This window comes from Taeniopygia guttata, chromosome 7 (assembly GCF_048771995.1).
Source record: "Taeniopygia guttata chromosome 7, bTaeGut7.mat, whole genome shotgun sequence".
In the NCBI taxonomy this organism is placed as follows: Eukaryota; Metazoa; Chordata; class Aves; order Passeriformes; family Estrildidae; genus Taeniopygia; species Taeniopygia guttata.
Genome location: NC_133032.1, coordinates 17,808,303 through 17,827,221, shown reverse-complemented (window position 1 = coordinate 17,827,221; position 18,919 = coordinate 17,808,303). Strand labels below are relative to the sequence as shown.

The 18,919-nt window shown below is 39.9% G+C and overlaps 1 protein-coding gene across 4 annotated transcripts in view; it reads right to left on the bottom strand.

Moving 5' to 3' along the window:
- Positions 1-8,572: 8,572 nt before the first annotated feature.
- Positions 8,573-18,919, bottom strand: part of MTX2 (metaxin 2) — a 29,688-nt gene continuing 19,341 nt past the window's right edge. For 3 of the 4 annotated variants that reach the window (XM_030276931.4, XM_032749301.3, XM_072931575.1), the window contains 7 exons: positions 15,209-15,281; positions 13,819-13,895; positions 12,984-13,076; positions 12,258-12,296; positions 11,728-11,853; positions 11,051-11,127; positions 8,580-9,064 (listed from right to left, as the gene is read on the bottom strand). In XM_030276931.4, coding sequence (XP_030132791.1) covers positions 8,857-9,064; positions 11,051-11,127; positions 11,728-11,853; positions 12,258-12,296; positions 12,984-13,076; positions 13,819-13,895; positions 15,209-15,281 — 693 coding nt within the window. In that variant the 3' untranslated portion in view covers positions 8,580-8,856. 4 annotated transcript variants of the gene reach the window in all.

The following is an 18,919-nucleotide window of genomic DNA, read 5'->3' as shown; positions in this document are numbered from 1 at the left end:
CTCAGCTCTTTCCTAGCTGAGAATGCAAAGACATCTGCACAGAGACAAACATGCATATGGCCATCATTTGTCCAACATCTTACACATTGTGAAGGTTTTTTACTTGAAATGCCAACCTATGTGTCAGATGATGTATGTGTTTCTTCAGTCCTGTGATTACCAGCACAGAGCTGCTCTGCAGTGCTCTTCACCTCATCAGTTCCACAAGCTGCACTCCAAGGTGTGTGAAACATTTGCAGGGAGATGGCATCTGACATGCAGCAAGGCAAAAGCATTCTGGTGTGAATATTTGACTCCAGATTTTGTTCAAATCAGGGTCAGATTCTGACCTGGAGAAATTAGTGTGGGTAGAGATTTAGCACTACAAAATAGCAATTTGAAAACTGGAATGAATATATTTTAAAGATGGGGAAGCAAAAGAAAGTGGTGCTGTCTCCTGGGTGACTCCCAAGGGGATGTGAAGGAGAGGGGAAGGGGGAGGGCTTTATAAATGACCTGGTCTTTATTCTTTTGGAAATAAGCAGAGGACAAGGCAATCTCAGTCATTTCTGTTTGTTAAGTTGCATCATCTCAACTGCCGGGTTCTTTGTTTAGGTTTTGATGGTTCATTTATTACTACCAAGAAATGCCTTTGAAGAGTGATTTTCAGAGGCTGTTGTGGTTAAAAAAGCAGCAAAGAATGCAGTGTGGTGGTTGGAGCATGGAGCTGGGAAAAGAGCCTTCAGCCTCCCGCTCTAGATTTTGTCCATTTGGGACAAATTACTTGCAACTGCTGTGGCTTGACTTACTCTTAAGTCAGGCAGGTTTTGCTGTGTGACTCATCCAGTTGGTTAAATTCACCAAGTATTTAATAATCTTCCACTGGAAATCACTCGTTTGATTGCAGATCGGTGACATTTCAAATAAGATACATCAAATAGTTTCTGTTGGCTTCAGTGCAAGCGATGGCTCCAATTCACTGTGGTGAGAAGGACAATGCACTGACAAACTCACTGAGCTAAGGACTGGAAGGGAGCTCCATTCTCTTGCTGCTACTAGTTTTTCCTCTTTTGGATGCTTCATTTAAGCATTTTGCAATTTTAACTCCCTCAGGAGTGAAGAATCTTCTCCTTGCCCTTCCAAGCTTTTCTCAGCCTGCTTCTCATTAAATCAGAGTTCATGGCTAAATTGATAATTTTTTAGTGTTATAAGACATAAATGCCAATGAAATTTGAGAGAGCTGCATTACCTATATGAATTTTAATCTCACTTCCCATTCTTTCAATGTTGAATTTTGTCAAGCTTAAAAAAAAATCCCAGTTAACAACAATTACCTTGTTATTGCAATTGTTTCTGATTACTGAGTTAGAGATCAAATTTTAGGCATTTTAATTTTTTGGAAACAAAATGTTTTTCCTCTGGCAGCAGCTTTTGGACTCCCTATAGATACACAGAGCAGAAGGATGTAAGCTTTTAGGATGACTCTCTTTGCCTAAACAAATCCTTGAAAGCATGTTTGTTTCTCTATTCACACTAAAGGGATTTTACTGGCACAAGAAATCTCATTCGAAGCAGAGGGAGGAATAGAGTCCACAGGTGTGTGAAAACCTTTCCTAGGAATGGGACCCTTCCTTTTCTCAGTGCATGAAGACCTTGAAGCATGAGAAAGGGCAGGAGAATCACAAAGGATATCAGGGAGAAGGGGCAGCAGGATGGGCCCCAGGAAGATGCACTGAACCAAATGAAAGTGCCTCCATAGAAACAGGTCTGCAGGAGCTGTCCTGTGCATGTCAAAAGCATTTCCATCAGATGACAGGCAGCTTTTTCCACAGCAGTGGCTTTGGGCTTTGCCTCAAATGTGCTTTGGCACAACAGCAAGACCTTTGCACTCACATTTGCATGTAATACACAAGTCATGGTCAGGCCTGTGTTCTTTACACATACATGCAGAAACCTACCTGTCTTTTGCAAAATGTTATAACCTACAACAAAACATGCTAGAAAGTTTATTTAAGTAGTTGAAAACTTACCTTTCCCATAATGCCCCCAAACTACTGATCTTCATCAACTGGTTCCTTAAACATGCCACAACACAGACTTAAAGCTGCAAATGAAAGAGATCATGGTGATAGCCACTAATCTCAGTTATACGCTTTGCTAGGAGGCATCGTAGATCAAGGTGCTACACACTTGTGAGGGAAGGAGCCAGCAGAAACTGCAGAGGAACTTAAGGGAGGAATTTACAGGAATTAAGTTAGAAACAGCAGTGGACCTAAAGAAAAGTTTTCAGTGTCTTGACAAGAAAAGTGTCTAGCTCTTATCTAACAGTCCGAGTGATAACAACTGAAAGATGAAGGATAATTTCCACAAGCTAATCGCATGTAATAATCCTGTGTGCTGATGAAAAAACTGTTGATCTCAGCAGTGAGAGAATGTTATAACCAGAAACAGATGCCTTCAAAGTCAAGAAACCTGGACAAAACTGTACTTTTTAGTCAAAAGTTGAAAGAGATGTTACCAGCCGTGAGAGTATGGCAGGGGCAACCTGAGATGTATGACTAGGGAGGTGGACTTGCTGTTGACAAATTCTTGGCAGGAAGAAGTGACAGAAAAATGTAAATTCACGCTGAGAGAAGACAGCCTTGGAAGAGATAAATGCTCTGGGGACTGGGTGATGCCATAGTTTGGCCAGACCAGCTGGGTGATGATTGGTCTTCTTTGCAGGCCTACAGAATTTGTCATGGCTAAGCTTCACTGATTCTGCCCCACAGTACCTACAACAAGGTTTATTCAGATACACTCTGGTGATTCCTGCTTAGCCTCAGAAGATGGTCTTTTGTTTGCAGCAAGCCATTTGCTGCTGTTTATATTTTCTATGAATGATCATCCATTTTATTCTTGTTTCAAATCTTTCTATGTGAACTGAGAGCATAAACCCTGGAAGACTGATGATTTGAGCAGTGATTGTAGGTGACCATTATGCCCAATATTCCTAAGATCTATAATTTTCTTCTTAAGTGCAGAATAAACTTCTAGGTATAAAAATCTGGATGAGAAAATATATACATGACACAACACTTACTTAGAAAAAAATATCTTTATTGACAAACTGGGTTACTGTCAACCCAGTACTATCAACCCACAGCTACTGCCAGGAGAGGGGTGAGTTCATGTTGACCTCCCATGTCAGCTCATTGCTTCAAGTCAGCTTCTGAGCATGTAGGCTTGTAGACAGGAGTTACTTTGGCTGCCATAGATGTCATGTGTGGCATTGATGGCAGTCCATCTGTGTCAACAGTGTGAAGTTCTTTTTCTCAACTAGCACCAAATTTGAGGTCTGCAGCAATAGATGGGAATGGCTGATACGCTCTATGGAAAAAGTCTGTCCTTTCTTTCTAGATAATTAATTACTTGGAGCCAAAAGGGGGTCTCTAAAGCTTTCACTTTAAATTTTTTATTGTAAGTCTCAACAGGTGAAGAATCAACAATCAGTGTTTTCAGAGGTGAGGCATCTCTCCCAGTTCTTTGACCATAGTCAAGGCTAACAGTCAATTTTTACATCTCATTTATGAACTCAGGAATTATCACTTCTGTGGGCACTGCTACACAGCAGCCCCTCAGCTGCCTGCAATGGCCTGTCAGGGAGGGGATGCGCTGTCACGCTCATTTGGTGGCTTGGGGTTGTAGCAGCACGCACAGACCTCATTCCAATGCAACCACTGCTGTGTAGGCCAACCCTTTCTGTAGGTGAGATACATGTGAAATACACCTAATCAGGCAGCTGTCATTTGTGGGCTCTTTTAATGCCATAGGTGCCTAACATTCCCAGTGTGGATACAGGGTGTGAACTTCACTCTGTTGATGTCACCGATTTTGTTTCCTGCACGCCTGTTATTGCCTTCACACAATGGTATTTCGCCAGGCTGGTAGCTGTTCCTGTGGCAAAACCTTCCAGCCTAGACAAGCCCTAGAAGCTTGAAGTGTTTCATTTCTTTCGAGGCAGTTACACAACAGGCCTCAAGCTCCCTGCCAAACGCTGGTTTTTTACAAAGTTGGCACTGGGGATGTAAGCCAAGTATCACAAACCTGTGAAGCAGATGAGTGTATGTTAGTCAGTGAATGACAGGGTAGATCAGCCAGGAAGTTTCAAACTGCATCACGCTAGAGCCTGACTTTACTAATGCTTTCTACTTCCTACTCCTACTTTTATCCTAAGATCAGATAACGAGTAGCAGTTTTTCTTTGTAACAATTCATTAATCAGAGAAATGATCCTTGCTGGTGTTTAGATGTTTTACTTAATTTGGTACTTCTGGCCTGCTGCCCCAGCAGTGCCAAAATTATTATTTCTCACCCAGCAGGTGATAAATAACAACTTCAGTCATGATTAATACCATGAATTTCTCAACCTGACTAATGCAAAAACTTCAAACCTGCAGAACAAGTGGGTGCTAATTGTTGTGAGACCCATTGGAGCTGCACTCTGCTTATAAAGAAAGAAAGCCACAGGAAATGAAGTGTTTTCTAGCAACACAGCTGATCCTAAGAGGCATCATTAAGTGCAGCTCAGCAGCATTCTCCATGTGTAAGGCTATGCTAGCCTCTTTTTTTCCACCACACTGAGCTTTAAGTACATTTGAAAGGCAGGAGATTGCCAGGTTGTCTTTCTTTCCCTAGGGAGGAAAAGGGGAAATAAAACAAAAGGCAGAGAAAACAGCGGTTTAATATCTCATTAACACCACTCAGTACTAAAATTTTTATAACTGATATGTGAAAAGTGATAGATCCTAGCAAAAGCTGCTCCCACCAAAACCCCTTCACATGTCTCCCTTGAAATCTCATCACATAATAAATGGCAGCATCAAAAGGCTACCCAGTCAAGGAGAACTTGCTTCGGAGAGGAACAGGAAAACCAGAAGATCAGGGAGGACTTACAGCTGGAAACAATGATCCAATACTAAAAATGACCCTGTAGCTGAGACCCTGGCCACTTTCAAATCACCAGATGGTTTGTTACAGTCTGTGGTGGAGTAGGGTGGTTGCTCCTTTTCCTGTGCTGTACTTAAGAGTGGCACAGGGCACACAGGATCCACAGTCTAGCTGTGTGTACAGTTCTGTGCTGGGCAGGCCAATGAGACCTTCACATCTGGAACTGGCACCTTGTATATTTCTGATAGGAGCAGACCCCAAAATCCAGCAAGGACATGAGCAGATAACTGTGCTGAGGGGGGTCTGTGCTGAGCAAGATTAGTCCACTCCACAGTCCCACAGAAGCATCTTAGGAATGGAGAAGCAGTCCTGTTTTCACCAGGACTTCCCCAATTGTTTTAGCTCCATCAGGTGAAGAAAGTGTTGAGCACATGCCTATGAAGCTAATTACTTGTGGAAGGAAAAGACTATGAGAAGCAAACCACAATGGTCAGGTGACTGGTACTCAGACTCAATTACATCTATTGACCTGTAGCTCTGAGAGCTGTTGTGACTTTGTGTGCTGTTTTGGTTGGGTAACTCCTGCACTTCCTTGTGGGGCATATTTAGAAGGTGAATGATAATCCATGGTACAGTTGCTTCTGACATTTTTTTCTGTTAGAAACCTAAATATTGTCTTAATCTGGGGAAACTTTGGATGTTCCAGCTATCTCTCTTCATTCAAAACAGCATGTAAGAACTTTGTATTTTTGAGTCTGAAAAGCTAGGAAAGAAAACCATCATCCCCACTGTCCTGCTATGTGAGACAAACCATAGGCCTTCCTGGCCTGATTCCTGGCTGGTGCAGCAGCTGTGCTTTAGTCATGGGAGATCTCCTAGAAACACCCACAACTCAAGAGTAAAATTCTCACAGACTGCACATGCACAGCCTTATCTACCAGAGGGCCACTCAGACCAGCAGAAAGCCCTCGCTACTTTGCCTCAGAGAAGGCAGCTCAGTGTCCTTGCTCCATCCCCTTGCAAGAAAGGCTATGGGGTTTGGGTTGGTTTGGGGTTTTTTTCACCCTTGTTTTATTGCTGGTGTTAGAACTTTTCATTCCCTTTCCTGAGCTGTGCCTAGCACTTCAGGAGCAATCCGTTTAAGCGTCCTTTGTAGGACTGCAGCTTCACTGAGTTAAAGCACAGCTTGCCAAGCAACTGTTGGTCCTTGGAGCTCAGCCCAGTCTGCTCCACAGCACTAATCACGCTACCAATGTCACTTGAAAAAGCATAATGGTTTCTTGTATTTATGAAGTACAAAGTCTGTCATTTGGCTAGGATTTTAATAGCTATTTTCAACACGGGTAGCAAAGCCAAGATTTTCCTTCTAAGTTTAGATATCACCTAGAAAGAGGTGCAACCTGAATTACAAACCAGCTCTGTAGCAAATATGCCATACAGAAAGAATTCTCTTCAGTCAAGGAAGTAAGGAATGCTCTTTTCCATTTAAATCAAATTATCAAAGTCACGCACGAGGAATGAGGGGGGTGGTTAAACTTTCAGAAACTTCAGTGTAACTTGAGAGCTCAGTCTCTGCTTGTCCTCTCACTTCAATACTGGAAACTTGATGTGATTTGCCTGTCTCTGTATCCTTAAGTGGAGTCTGGGTAGTTCAGGTGGATTTACACAAATTTTCTTTGCAAGAGATCAGTATCTTTTGCCCAACCACTTCCACAGCATTTATTTTCTAGATGAGACATTCAAAGCAGGTTAATGCGTATCGCTCTGTGGGGTTTTTTTTTTACTACTCCAAAGTTATAAAACTCACTGCATGCTACTGCACAAAATCTGCAATAACTTGCTGTTCAGCATTCAAGGTGTTTTATTACCAGAGCTTCCTCTGCCTCACCTTCCAGAATACAAACGGTTTCATTCAATGTTGTTTCAAAGCAATTACAGAAAATTGGCTACAAGGTGGCTAATGGCCACTGAAGCCTTGAAAGAGGAGGAACACATGCCCACCTGCACTTTTTCAGACCAATAAAAATTAACAGGTAGGTTTAGAAATCCATTAAGTAAATTACTCCTGTAGTTCAGTCTACTGGTAGTAGAATTGTGAAAACAACAGAAGCTAACTTAAAATCTTTTTAATTACCCTGGATTAAGATCCTTGAGCTTTCACACAGGATTTCCCCATCACCATGGCATGCTAACTTTAGTCTAAGTGCTCAAAGTAGCATGTATCACAATATTCTCTCCAAAAAAATATTCTCTCTTTAAAAACAATATTCTCTCTTTAAACAATATTCTCTCTTTAAAAAAAAAAAAAAAGCAAGTTTGAAAGAAATATGTGGGTTCTCAGCTACCAACTGTTTGATAGTGGAAATGGTATTCAACATAGAGACGTGTGAAATTTTAAGACTGAAATGCAGGACAAGGGCAATCTGCCTCTCCTGGCAAGAGTGGTTTGATGAAAGACCAAGACACCCTTATACACTGATACTTAGTGGATTTGACTGCAGTAGGACTTAGGACTTTTATATCCAAAAACAGGCAGTAAGAATTCAGCTCTGTTTTCCAGTCCAACTGGCAAGAATGGCTCCCCACAAAAGCAGTGAGTAAGCAGGAGTGGTTCAGGAGCCTGTCATGGGAGATGCAGCCAGTCCAAGGCATGCAGCTGCTTTCTTCTCAGCTTTTAAGAGAGAAGGAAATGGCAGCCAAAACCTCATGACCATTGTATAACCATTTATAACCAGTTCAAGCCATTAAGTGTTCTGACACTGAAGCATACAGTCAAATGGACATACTTCAAAGTAAGAACACAATGGTTCCAACAAGCCAAACAGCCTGAGCTGGTTCCCAGCTGTGCCCATGACTTTCTGAGTGCACAAGGTTTGTTTCTGCCACCAGCATTTTCCTGGTGGTGCTTCTGGAAAAACATCAAGTTCAACTGACACAGCAGAACAGAGTAGTACCATATAATGCACTCAAAATAATACTAGTCAGATCAGTCTTCACCTACACACAAGAACTCTCCCTTGAAAAGTTCCAAGTTGCCAGAGTTTTTGGAGCACCACAGTGATATTTCTGTGTTTACTTTTCTATCACTGTGGATACATGTACCAAGAAAAATGCAGAGGTAGAAGGACCAAGACATGCCAGCCACAGGCTCACAGTGACTGCTTTTTCTATGAGAACCACATCTGGTAGGTAGATCAAAGTTCAGAAGCAAAGTCAACATACTGGAAGTGAAAACAGTGAGGCAGACACTTACCTAGCAAATAAGTTTCTTAAATAAGCTGCAGGAAAAGCTGGGGATTAAAACTGGGAAACTACAGGAAGAAAAAAAATTATAATCAAAAAACCAAAGATGAATGAGAGATAAAAGCAGAGGCAAGACACACAAGATGAAGAACTGACAGCCAGAATGTACTTTGACACAAAAATAGGAACTGACTGAATAAGATCACATTAATATGTGCTACAGATCTCCAAGACATTTTTTTCACCCAATTTCTGAATAAGTTTTAGCTGAGGCAGACAAACATTAAGATCTCTAATGCATACTTTCACTCCCAGCCTAGTAATTCTAACTATTTCACAAATTTCTTCCAAGTGTCCTGTCAAAAGATCCCACTTGTGAACTACACAGAAATTAAATTTAGCAAAAGAGGCATTTAGAAAGATCAGAGATCAACTTTCAGTGTTTTATTTTTCGAAACAGATATTTTTCCAAGGTCACTTTACAGTAGGTGGCATACAGGCTATTAAAATGGAATCGCTCATACGGACATTTCAGCTTAAATGTGCACAGTATATTCTACAACACAAAAACTGTATTTAACATCTTTTCTTGCTCCAGAATGATTTGGCAGCTTCAAAAAGCTAACACACATTTCCATTCTCAAAATCAATTGCTTGAGCAATGATAAACCCAAAACTGCAACATGATCCACCCGAAGCACCACGCTTATCTCAGCAAGGGCCTCTTGGAGGATCGGGCTGCAATTGCAGAGCTGTCTTTGTCATGACCTTCAAAGTACTGCTGCTCTATTCGCCGACAAAACGCTGTCAGGTTACTGTAGTTCTTCACTTTTTCAGAGAGTTCATCAGTGATTAGTTGAGTAGTAAGGATTGTGAACAGATGTCCAAACACCAGAGCATCTAATTCAGTTGGACTAAGGAAAAAAAAAAAAAAAAAAAAAAAAAACAGAATTTTGGAAGACAAGTATTTTGGAAGACAAGTCCTGATCAAGAAAAATCATGCTGTTCTGAGTAACCTTTAGCTAGCCATGCAGTCTATGAATTGGGATGAAATCAAGCAAGGCTAAATCAAATGTATGAAATCTGTGTATAGGGTAATATTAAGAACTCTGCTTGTTTTCAGGATGGCATTTTGCTTGCTTTAGGGAGCTTGGAAATGTGTAAATAACATCTCTTAGATCAGACAGACTTACTGATCTAGTTTCAAACCATTCTCCATCTTTTAGTCTTGTAATAAGGGCAAATGCTTATCAGGTGTTTTGTGGCTCTTTTTTTTCTTCTGCGGATGTGTGTTTAAAAAAATCCAACATTATCTCACAAGGGAAAAAAAAAAAGGAGACGAATGGAAGCTTACAGCCCCCACTCCTTTTTTTGTGCTCTGCAATAGTTTGGAACTATTCAACCAACAAAAACGGGAGTTCCACAGTGGCAGTAGCTGGAACCATCCCTTTTCTGAAAGGGGATTACACAGAAGAAAACAGGTATTTTTTATTTGGGAATGTTTTAGGTATGATGACCTTTCTGAATTGTCACCTTGGACTTTTAAGTAGTCCATGGATGTAAGTAGTCCATGTAAAAATAATTTTTTTTTCAAATCTATTAATAAGTTAAGAGTCCCCCTTTACTAACATTCAATGTATGCAGCACGAAGCTTTCCTAACTGATAAATTTTTTGCCGTTTTATTTTTGGATCACTAAACACTCTCCAGTGGAGATATGGACCCCTGCATAACAAACTTTAATCTGTCAGAAACAGGCTGCTTTTCTTATTTACCTCCCAAAGACTCATGGAAGTCACAGACTGAAAACCACTGAACTAAAAACACATATTTTCTTAGTAGTATTTCAGACTAAATATTTCAGTTAAAAAATTTAAAGGTTGAAACTACCAAAAAAGCCTGGTTAACAACCAACCAACACAATTCCTCACGTTACAATTCTTTAGAAATACAGAAATAAAAATTAAGAGATACTATGTTTAATAATCTAAGGAGAAGATGCAACTTAAAGTCATCTTCTATAAGGCATATTTCTTTATCCTCTGAATTAAGGCTACCCAACTAGTCTCAACTTTGAATAGATTAAGGGGGAAAGAAAGCCACAGTGCAGGGAAGTAACCAGATGCTGCCAGTTGATGACATCTCCCTGTTCAAATGCAGAAAACTGAAATCCAGACCTGAGCATTTCTAGACTGATCTATGCACAGGAGACAAGAGGGAGCTAATGTGATGTTATTTAAGTCTGTAACATTTCCAAAATTGTGACTTAATGGAGAGAAAAAAAATTTAAAAGAGCATATTGCAATTGAAAGAAACCTGTGAGAGCAGAGGACATTCCATGGAAGTAATTTCTTTTTTCTCTCCTGGCAATGTGAATCTTGCTTTTCACTTTGCATTTAGTTCTTTGTGGATAAGCTAGCTTCTCCCTGAGTTCTTAGGACTCACAGGCACCCTCATGCTAATTCAGTTCATTCAGAACTGCTTCTCATGTTAAGACAAGCTGATCAGGTTGGCACAACATACATTCATGCCTCTAGCAGAGAATGTTATCCAAGAAACAAAAGTAAAGCTTTAAATGTATCATTTTTAATAAGAAACTAACTATATAAAAATGTACATTTGTAGCCTACATAAGTTGTGATAGAATTTGTAGAGAAGACAAGCAGCAGTCTTGCCGAAATCATAAATACAACAAACTTACAGAAGCTTTCCCTTTAAAACCTTTAAGTACTTATTCCTGAAATTTCATGTTTAGATTCCAGTCACACATTTGTATTTTTGCAACTAATCACACAGCATTAAAATAGAATAGGAGTTTTATATAAATACATTTGTATGTATGTGGGTATGTACCTATATCTCATATTGCTGGATGCAGTATTTCAATGAAGAGTAACTTACTGCTTATTGAAGAAATATGGTTGTGTTCCTAATCTCTGGGAGAGAGCATGACAGCACTGATCTACATCTTCAAGCACCTATCAAAATACACAAGAAAGAAAGATCCATATTGTCAGGAAGTAGCACCATTGCAAGAAATAACCTCCTTATTCTAGTTGTACCGACAGTGGGAACAAGGAAAGTAACACGTTAGAATATCAAAAGCTGTTGAAGTCAGACAAACCTACACAGCAGGCAGGTAGCAAAGTGTTACCTAATCTAACTTGTGATGTAAGGCAACTCTGATTAAATGCTTACCATAACATTTACAACTAAGCTTAATGACTTAAACCCCACAACCTGCCACAATCCCGCAAAGAGTGCCTATCAGCATCATATAGGAAGCAGGGCACAGAACTCACAACCTATTTTCAGGACTATGGCCTAAACTAACACTGACAGAGTTGTACACTTGTAGTAAAACATCCTTCCTTGAACCCCATCAGGTTGCACGTAATTTAAAATTTATTGCTGCTGAAGACAAGCACCTGACTCCTGATAATGTTTAAAGTACAGAATATACATTTCACTACATCTGTTTCAGAAATATGCTACTCTCCAATGCCTATTAAAAAAATAGAAAAAAGAAATCAGAAGGAAAACGGGGTAAATAAATAAGATTCCCTTTTCATACTTACCTGTTCAAGTGTCTTTCCAGCCCATCCGATAGCTTTCATCTTTCGCCTGACCTCCCACTGCTTCTGATAGGACAAAATGCGGTTAAGAGGCCACGGATAAGGAGAGCCATACCTGGGGTGAGTAATCTGTGTTGAAAAACAGAAAGGTACTGTGTTATCATACAAGAAAATATAGATACCTCTTAACAAAACAGCTGATATTTAAACATTTCTCTCAGAAAAGGAGCTGCAGAAGAGAAAAGCAGCTGTGTGCATGCTGAAACTATTTGCACAGAATCCACTGTTTGCAGCATAACTATTTAAAGCTATTATTTCAGAAACATAAACAAAACCTGTATCTATTCTGCAGTCAGCTCCCTCCAGTAACACAGCTTCCCTAAAATGCGTATGCAAGTGAAATTAAAGTTAAAAGACTTTATCATTAATGGTATAAAACCCCATGTTTCATTTATGAGTAGGGACTTGCAGTTGTGAGCAAAAGTGTTTTCTCATTAAATTTTAATTAAGATGAATGCTGCGGAACCACTCACCTCCTCTACTGTAACATCATCACACCACTGGAGATAGAGCTAGGAAAAGAAAGAACACTTACTAAAACTTCCTAATAAAGGAGAATACAGAGACAATAATTTTTCACTAGTAGAATTTCCTTTTCTGAATTAGATTAAAATTTCCATTTAATTTCTTTTTGTAGACCTTTGATGTACAAAAGAAATTAAAACTGGAAGAAAAAAGCCCAGCTGCTAGTCTTGACTTCACCAGCACCAAAACTAAGCTGAGACCGAAAGCCTGCTCCTGTTGCCCACACCACACCCAGCTCCAGGCACAGGTGCCCAGCCCTCAGCTCCTCAGACACCTGCATCGTCCCAGTGCTTCCAACACTGCTCCCAGGCCAGGACTGAGGCACCTGAACTGGCCACAGACAGGCAGCACAGAGGATCCCAGGCTCCCAGCACGCACAGCATGCACATGGGGACAGTGATAGTGGGGTGCCTGGCCAGCACCAGTAGGACCCCAGGAACCACTGGCATTTTCTGGACAGTTACTTCTACAGCTCTGTGCCACACTTGACATAGGTGAGAGGAATCACACGTGGCTACAGGAACAGGTCAGCAGTATGTGAGAATTTATTCCTTATTATTCATTTCACCTCAAAAGCTGACAACCTAATCTAGGAACAGCACTATTTCCACTACAGGGAAAAATCCTAAACCTTTCTTGCCTATAGTGTGTAGAGTTACTAGGGTTTGCTGTACCTCTGCTGTCAAGAGCATATTATTGACCAATTCCATGTAGGCTTTCATCTCTGCTTTTTGGACTTCATCCAACCCATCACTGAGAGAATGACCCTAATGGGGAAAAGAAAAAAGACACACATGTAAGAATGAGTATTGGAATATTCAGCAACACATGACCCAAGGACCTTAAACATCAATGAGCTTTGGCTCACATCCTATTCTCTTACACAGTTCAATAAAAAATTACATATGAAATTTTTACATACAGTATCCTTTACAATTAAAACAAAATCATCAAAATGTAACCAATCTATAAGAAATCTAAGCTAATCTACAAGAAATGTAGATTATTATCAGTTATAGATAAGCACACTTTGAGCATACAGCCTCCTGGTTAGTGTACCCCTATGGCAAGAAGTAAACACAAATTTACATCTGTGATACAGATTCAACTTCTCAGTGAAAACATGGCATTTTTAAAATAGAGCAGGGGGCTGGGGATGGGAGAATAAAGGCAAAGTTGAAAGGTATCTCACATTTCAGTATTTAAACAGCCAAATCTCAGCTTAAGACCTCTGGGACCAAGAGACAAAGCATATTGGAAAACAGTCTCAGAAACTTGCACTGGTATGCAGCTATTCTGCATAGAATTTACTTGGAGAATTTGAGGAAATGACAAAGAAAAACATTTTTACCTCACCAACTCCTGTTCCCCTATATCTTTCTCTTAAAATAGCACTAGATTCCTATATTGTTTCAAGAAATTCAGTAACATTCCAGAAAAGCACACAAAATCAGTGCAATGCTAAGCAGGATTCACATTCACTAATTAATAAAAACAATGTACTATTACCTTGGCTTTTACAAACTGGACTATGGGCCCAAGTTCAGATACTACTTGATTTCCCACATGAATAAAGGGCACTTTGCCTGTAAAAGGAGAAATGTATTGTAGTAATGAGACAGAGGGTGGTGGGGTGAGAGAAGGGAACAAATGCAAACCTTCTCTGAATTATCGTTAAACCAATACAAAGAAAGGAAACAAGGTAAGTGAGTAAAAGTGAGTAAAAACAGTAAAGGACTCCAGGTGTAAGGGAAAAAAGAATACATGTAATTCTGCCTACATTTAAAACTGAAGCAGTATCCTCTTCCCTCTTGTGCTCCTTGTTTTTAGAAGAAGAAGGAAGTGTTCAGACCTAAATTATAACATTAGATGCCAGCAAGTGTGGGCATGAGATTTGAGTGGTTGAGAAGCCATAGCATGTTAAGTGTCACCAATCCTAGTCCTGCACATGCAACATATCCCTGTGTGCCTGGATTCAGCATTTCACATTCTCTATTTACTAACAAATAGTTCATATAACTGCATATTTTGCTTTTGCAGAGGTTTCACTCCTGCCGAGCAATTGTTGGTTTTGGGTATTTTTTAATTTGCCTCATTTCACCGTTTTAACCAAAAATATCAGTACCAGCAGTAGAACCCTTATAGCTGGCAGACATGTACTGACAGGCACTTCCATGTGGCACTCATCAGCCAGAGCCAGGTAATCAGTAAATATGGACCTCCTGGCACAACAAAAATCTGGGACAGAGTGCGAGGATCTCAGCACCCTGCGTTCTGTAATTATTTCTGAAATTTGGGCAGTATTCTGAAGCTGGTGTCTGGGAGTCTTTAGGCAGTTACCTCCAACAAAAAACAGGCTGTGTACACTCCTAATACTTAACTTTTTGGTGGTGGGTTTGGATTTTTTTCCAGGCAGTCTCATGGATCTAAGGAAGATCTAAAATCACCTGTCACCCTTAATAGTGAATATGTACCCTTTGGTCTCCTGTATCCTGGCAATCAACTCCCACACAGAGTAACAAAAGCAAACCTTTCTCCAGTGTTGTTTCACTCCAGCAATAAGAAACTATAACAGCATTTCCTGGAATATTCCCTGGATGCAGAATAAAGCCATTTTTGGACACATATGTCTTTCTGCTTTAGGACGTTTGAGAGAAGGTTTCCATCAGTCACTGGGCTATGTGAACACTTTACACAGGTACTGTTACACATTGTGCCAATGTTACTTTGCATTTCACTGTTTTGATTGCTTGCAGAGGAGAAACTGCTCTGGAGAGGAGGGGGAAAGGCAACCCACACACAGTAGCACTGCCCGGCTGTTATCAGCAAGACAAGGCCCAGTTGCCATGGTATCAAAATGGAGGTGTAACACAGAAATCTAAATGAAGGCCACACTTACCAGATGGGGACATGTACTCAGCGTTTGCCCTGCAAATCACCCGGACTGGCAGATTGCACATTTGCAAGAAGGCCTGGAAACAAAGAGTCGCATTTGAAAAGCATTCATACACCAGTGGCAAACAAATGTGGTGCTCTCAGTACATTTGCCTGTGTTAGCTGATTCCCAGCACACACTTATGAAGTATAGTTCCTTGCATACTGTTTTTAGGAAGAAAGAAGAAGGGTAAGTAAAACAAAGGCATTTTAATTTCATTAGACAACTGTTTATCATTCAAACACTGACTGGAATTCTTCTAATGCAATTTCATCTGTTTTTTCGAGATGGGGAAAGAAGCAGTATCTGACAGACACAATTAATGCTGTGGCTGAAACTGAGTGACATTTTGCCCCTTTTAAAAACCACAATACTCATTTCTCCTGGCTAAAGCTGGCTAGTCAAGGCAATGTTATGTAACATGGCAAACACATATGGCACCTTCCCACATTATAATTACAATAGCTGCCAGAAATTTTGCTCTGTGATACTGTCAAAGCACAAGTCTGGTTTGGGACAAAGTATTTTTTTTTTTAATTTATGAGATTCATGGAGAGCATAAGTGATCAATTTACCATTTCCTTCTATCTGTATTCTTAGATTCAAAGCTTTCTCAGAAGGATAACAATTTCTGTCAGCACCTGCCACTACCACAAAATCCATAGGCTATTTCTGTTGAAATACCAAAATGTCAAGGCAAATAAATATTTGCAGTTTTGACAGAACATGGCAAATACAGAATCTCTTACTCACTAAAGACTCTTACAACTCAGCTCAGTCCTATCATTAATTTTGTGTCTGCAATTAGACACGTCACAAGTCCAGATTCCAAAATTATTCTATTGCCTATTTATACAATGAGACTTGAGGTAAAAAAGCCTAGAGCAACAAGGTTCCCAGCATGAAGAAAAATAGTGCTGTAACACAGCACTTTCTACACAAGCCTCCTCCTCCCTGCTCTTCAGATGGCAGATCTGGCAGTAAACCACAATCTCACAGCTTTAGCTGCTCAGACTCTAATCACACACGAAAGCAACCTTAACCTTAACATTTGCTACTCTTCATAATAGAGCACAGATTCTAGTAATGTTAGAAATCATTTAGTCTACCCTTAGGTAAAAAAAAAAAATTAAAAAGAAATTTAAGAAGACCCTATAGATTTGATTTGGTAAACACCAAATCAAAAACCTCAGAAAACTTCTTCGGAATAGTCACCTTCACTTGTGATGAATGCTTCATTAAATGAGAGACCAGGACTGACACAAAGAAGAATGATTCAGGCTTAAAACTGGATAAACCCATCCAATACTGTATTTACCACATCAGGCTTCCTGTGAAGTTCTGAAACAGTGACTACTGACTACTGGAGCTGCCCCTTCAGCAGCTTTACAAGGCTTCTTCCAGAAACCCCCTTCAGCATCCCCATGCCAAGACCTGTTCCATTTCAGTCTTTGCCTGTATTTAGGATTGGTTTTAAGATAAGTGATGAAATAAACCTAAATATGTAATATACTGTGTAAAATTTTAATAATATAAACTAAATATAAAACACAATAAATCTAAGAAAGAATTTTTAACAAAACCCTGCCATTACCTCTTTTAAAAGATAGAAGCCCAGGGAATAAAAAGACCGATATGTCTGTCTGTTATGAGCTGTAACTGGTATCCAAACCATGACCTGCTCAACTTTAAGTGCTCCTTACATAATGTTCTGCAGCAAAATGAAGGAAAGGTCCACAGTATAAGACAATTTTAATCCTTATTGAATCTACACTGCTTAACTAATCATTAACTAGAGAAGTAGGCCAGTATCTACTTCTTGCTTCAACTTAAACTAATAGTCCACTGGACACCCTTCAAGTCAACTAAAATATTCATGTGAATCAGTAAAAGGGAACAGTATTATCCCAAATTAGGAGGGCTCAGCCTAAGAAATAAGCCTTGCAATTTGCATGACTATGACTACTTACATTCTTTCATTGATGTAACTGGCTTGGGAAATTTATTAGCATTAACAAGTCAGGTGGTTTTGACTTTTCAAGTACAGTGAATGCATTCCATACTTATGGAAATTATAGTTTCTTTTAGAAAAAAAAAAAAAACATGGACAAGGATCGTGACCACGGCATTCCTATAAATATTCATTGCCAGAAATTTTTTTCTGATGTGTTCAACTAGGTATGCTAGATATTAGACAATAACTGATATTAGACAGTAAGTGGCATGAACTATTACCAAAATAGTTGAAACTGGAACAGATCAAAGAAATCCTAGAGAGAGAATATAGGACAAAGCAGCAATTTCTCTGAGTCTTTATCTCATTACAAGCTTTAGCCTAGTGATCAAGGGAGGATTTGTTCCCTTTTTGACCACTCACACAAAATGTCAAGAACCAGCACATTTGGTGTGCAGATGGTATGAGACCACCATGGCTTTCTACTCTGATAAAAGATGCCACGGAACACTGATTACTTCAGCTCAGAACATCTTGTTTCCCTTTGGGTACCTCACATACACAGTTTGAGAAAGTTACCCTTGCTTTTCTTGTGAGAGAAATCTTTTTCTGTGAGCAAATGGGAGTGTGCTCAGCTCCTCTAAGTGCTTTTGGGCTAGATATTGAAGGCTGAAACCACCGCAGTGCAGTTTTGCTGAGATTTATGAAGATATCAACACCCCTTCAAAGACACAGCATCAAAAGTTGAGCAATCTGAAAGACCAAGGGCCCAGGCTTATTCTAGTACATTAGAGATTATTGTTAACATCCTAAAATTGGCTGATCAATTTAAAAAAGGACTAAAAGGGGCCAACTGAATTCCAAGTAACATACAATCTAGTTAATGACACCTTTGTGAAAATTCACCAGAAAATGGCAAGCAAGTAACAGCAAAACTAGAAACAAGACATTTAAATGAGCACAGCCCACCCCACCTCACAAATATGCCTGTAGCTCCAAATAACAGCTCCAAGTAACAGCATTACATTTCCTGCTCCCTTCTCCTCTGGAAAAAAATGTGTACTACCAAAGAACAAAGAGGGTGACACTATAAGCTTCAACCTGGATCTCCTCCAGCACCAGATACAGAGTGTATCCTTTCTTTGGATGAGGTTAATGTAATAAACAGATAAAGGCATTACAAAATAAAGATTTAGCTTAATAGGGTCTGTCAGTTTCTCTCCCACACATGCTTTCTGCCTCTTTCCTCCAGTCTAACAGTCTCCTCTCTCACACTCTTCCAGCCTCTCCAGCTGTAGCATTACCTAACGCCTAGAAAGTGAAGGAAGAAATATGAAAAAAACATTTTTGGCAATGACACCTCTTTTTTCCATACTGAAAACATTGAGTCTACAGTGCTGCTACTGCCCCTGTGCACATTGTTTTTAATGGAAGACTTTGCTGCAGACAGAGATGGAAGATTTCTGCACATCCTTGAGGAGAAAGGGATGAGGAGGCAAACAGATGCAACCAGTAATGCTGTCCTCCCCTAGCCTCCCAGTATTTACTGTTACAGAGTAGGGAAGAAAGAGTTGTGGGCAATGAATTGAAGGAAAGTATGGGGAGGCCTCTCAGTGCCTTTCCTGCCCCACTGCACACTGGCCCACAGAGAACTATGGTTTGTATTGAACTGCCTTATACTTACAGAGAAGCGCATGAGCCACTGTTTTCAAAATCAGGTG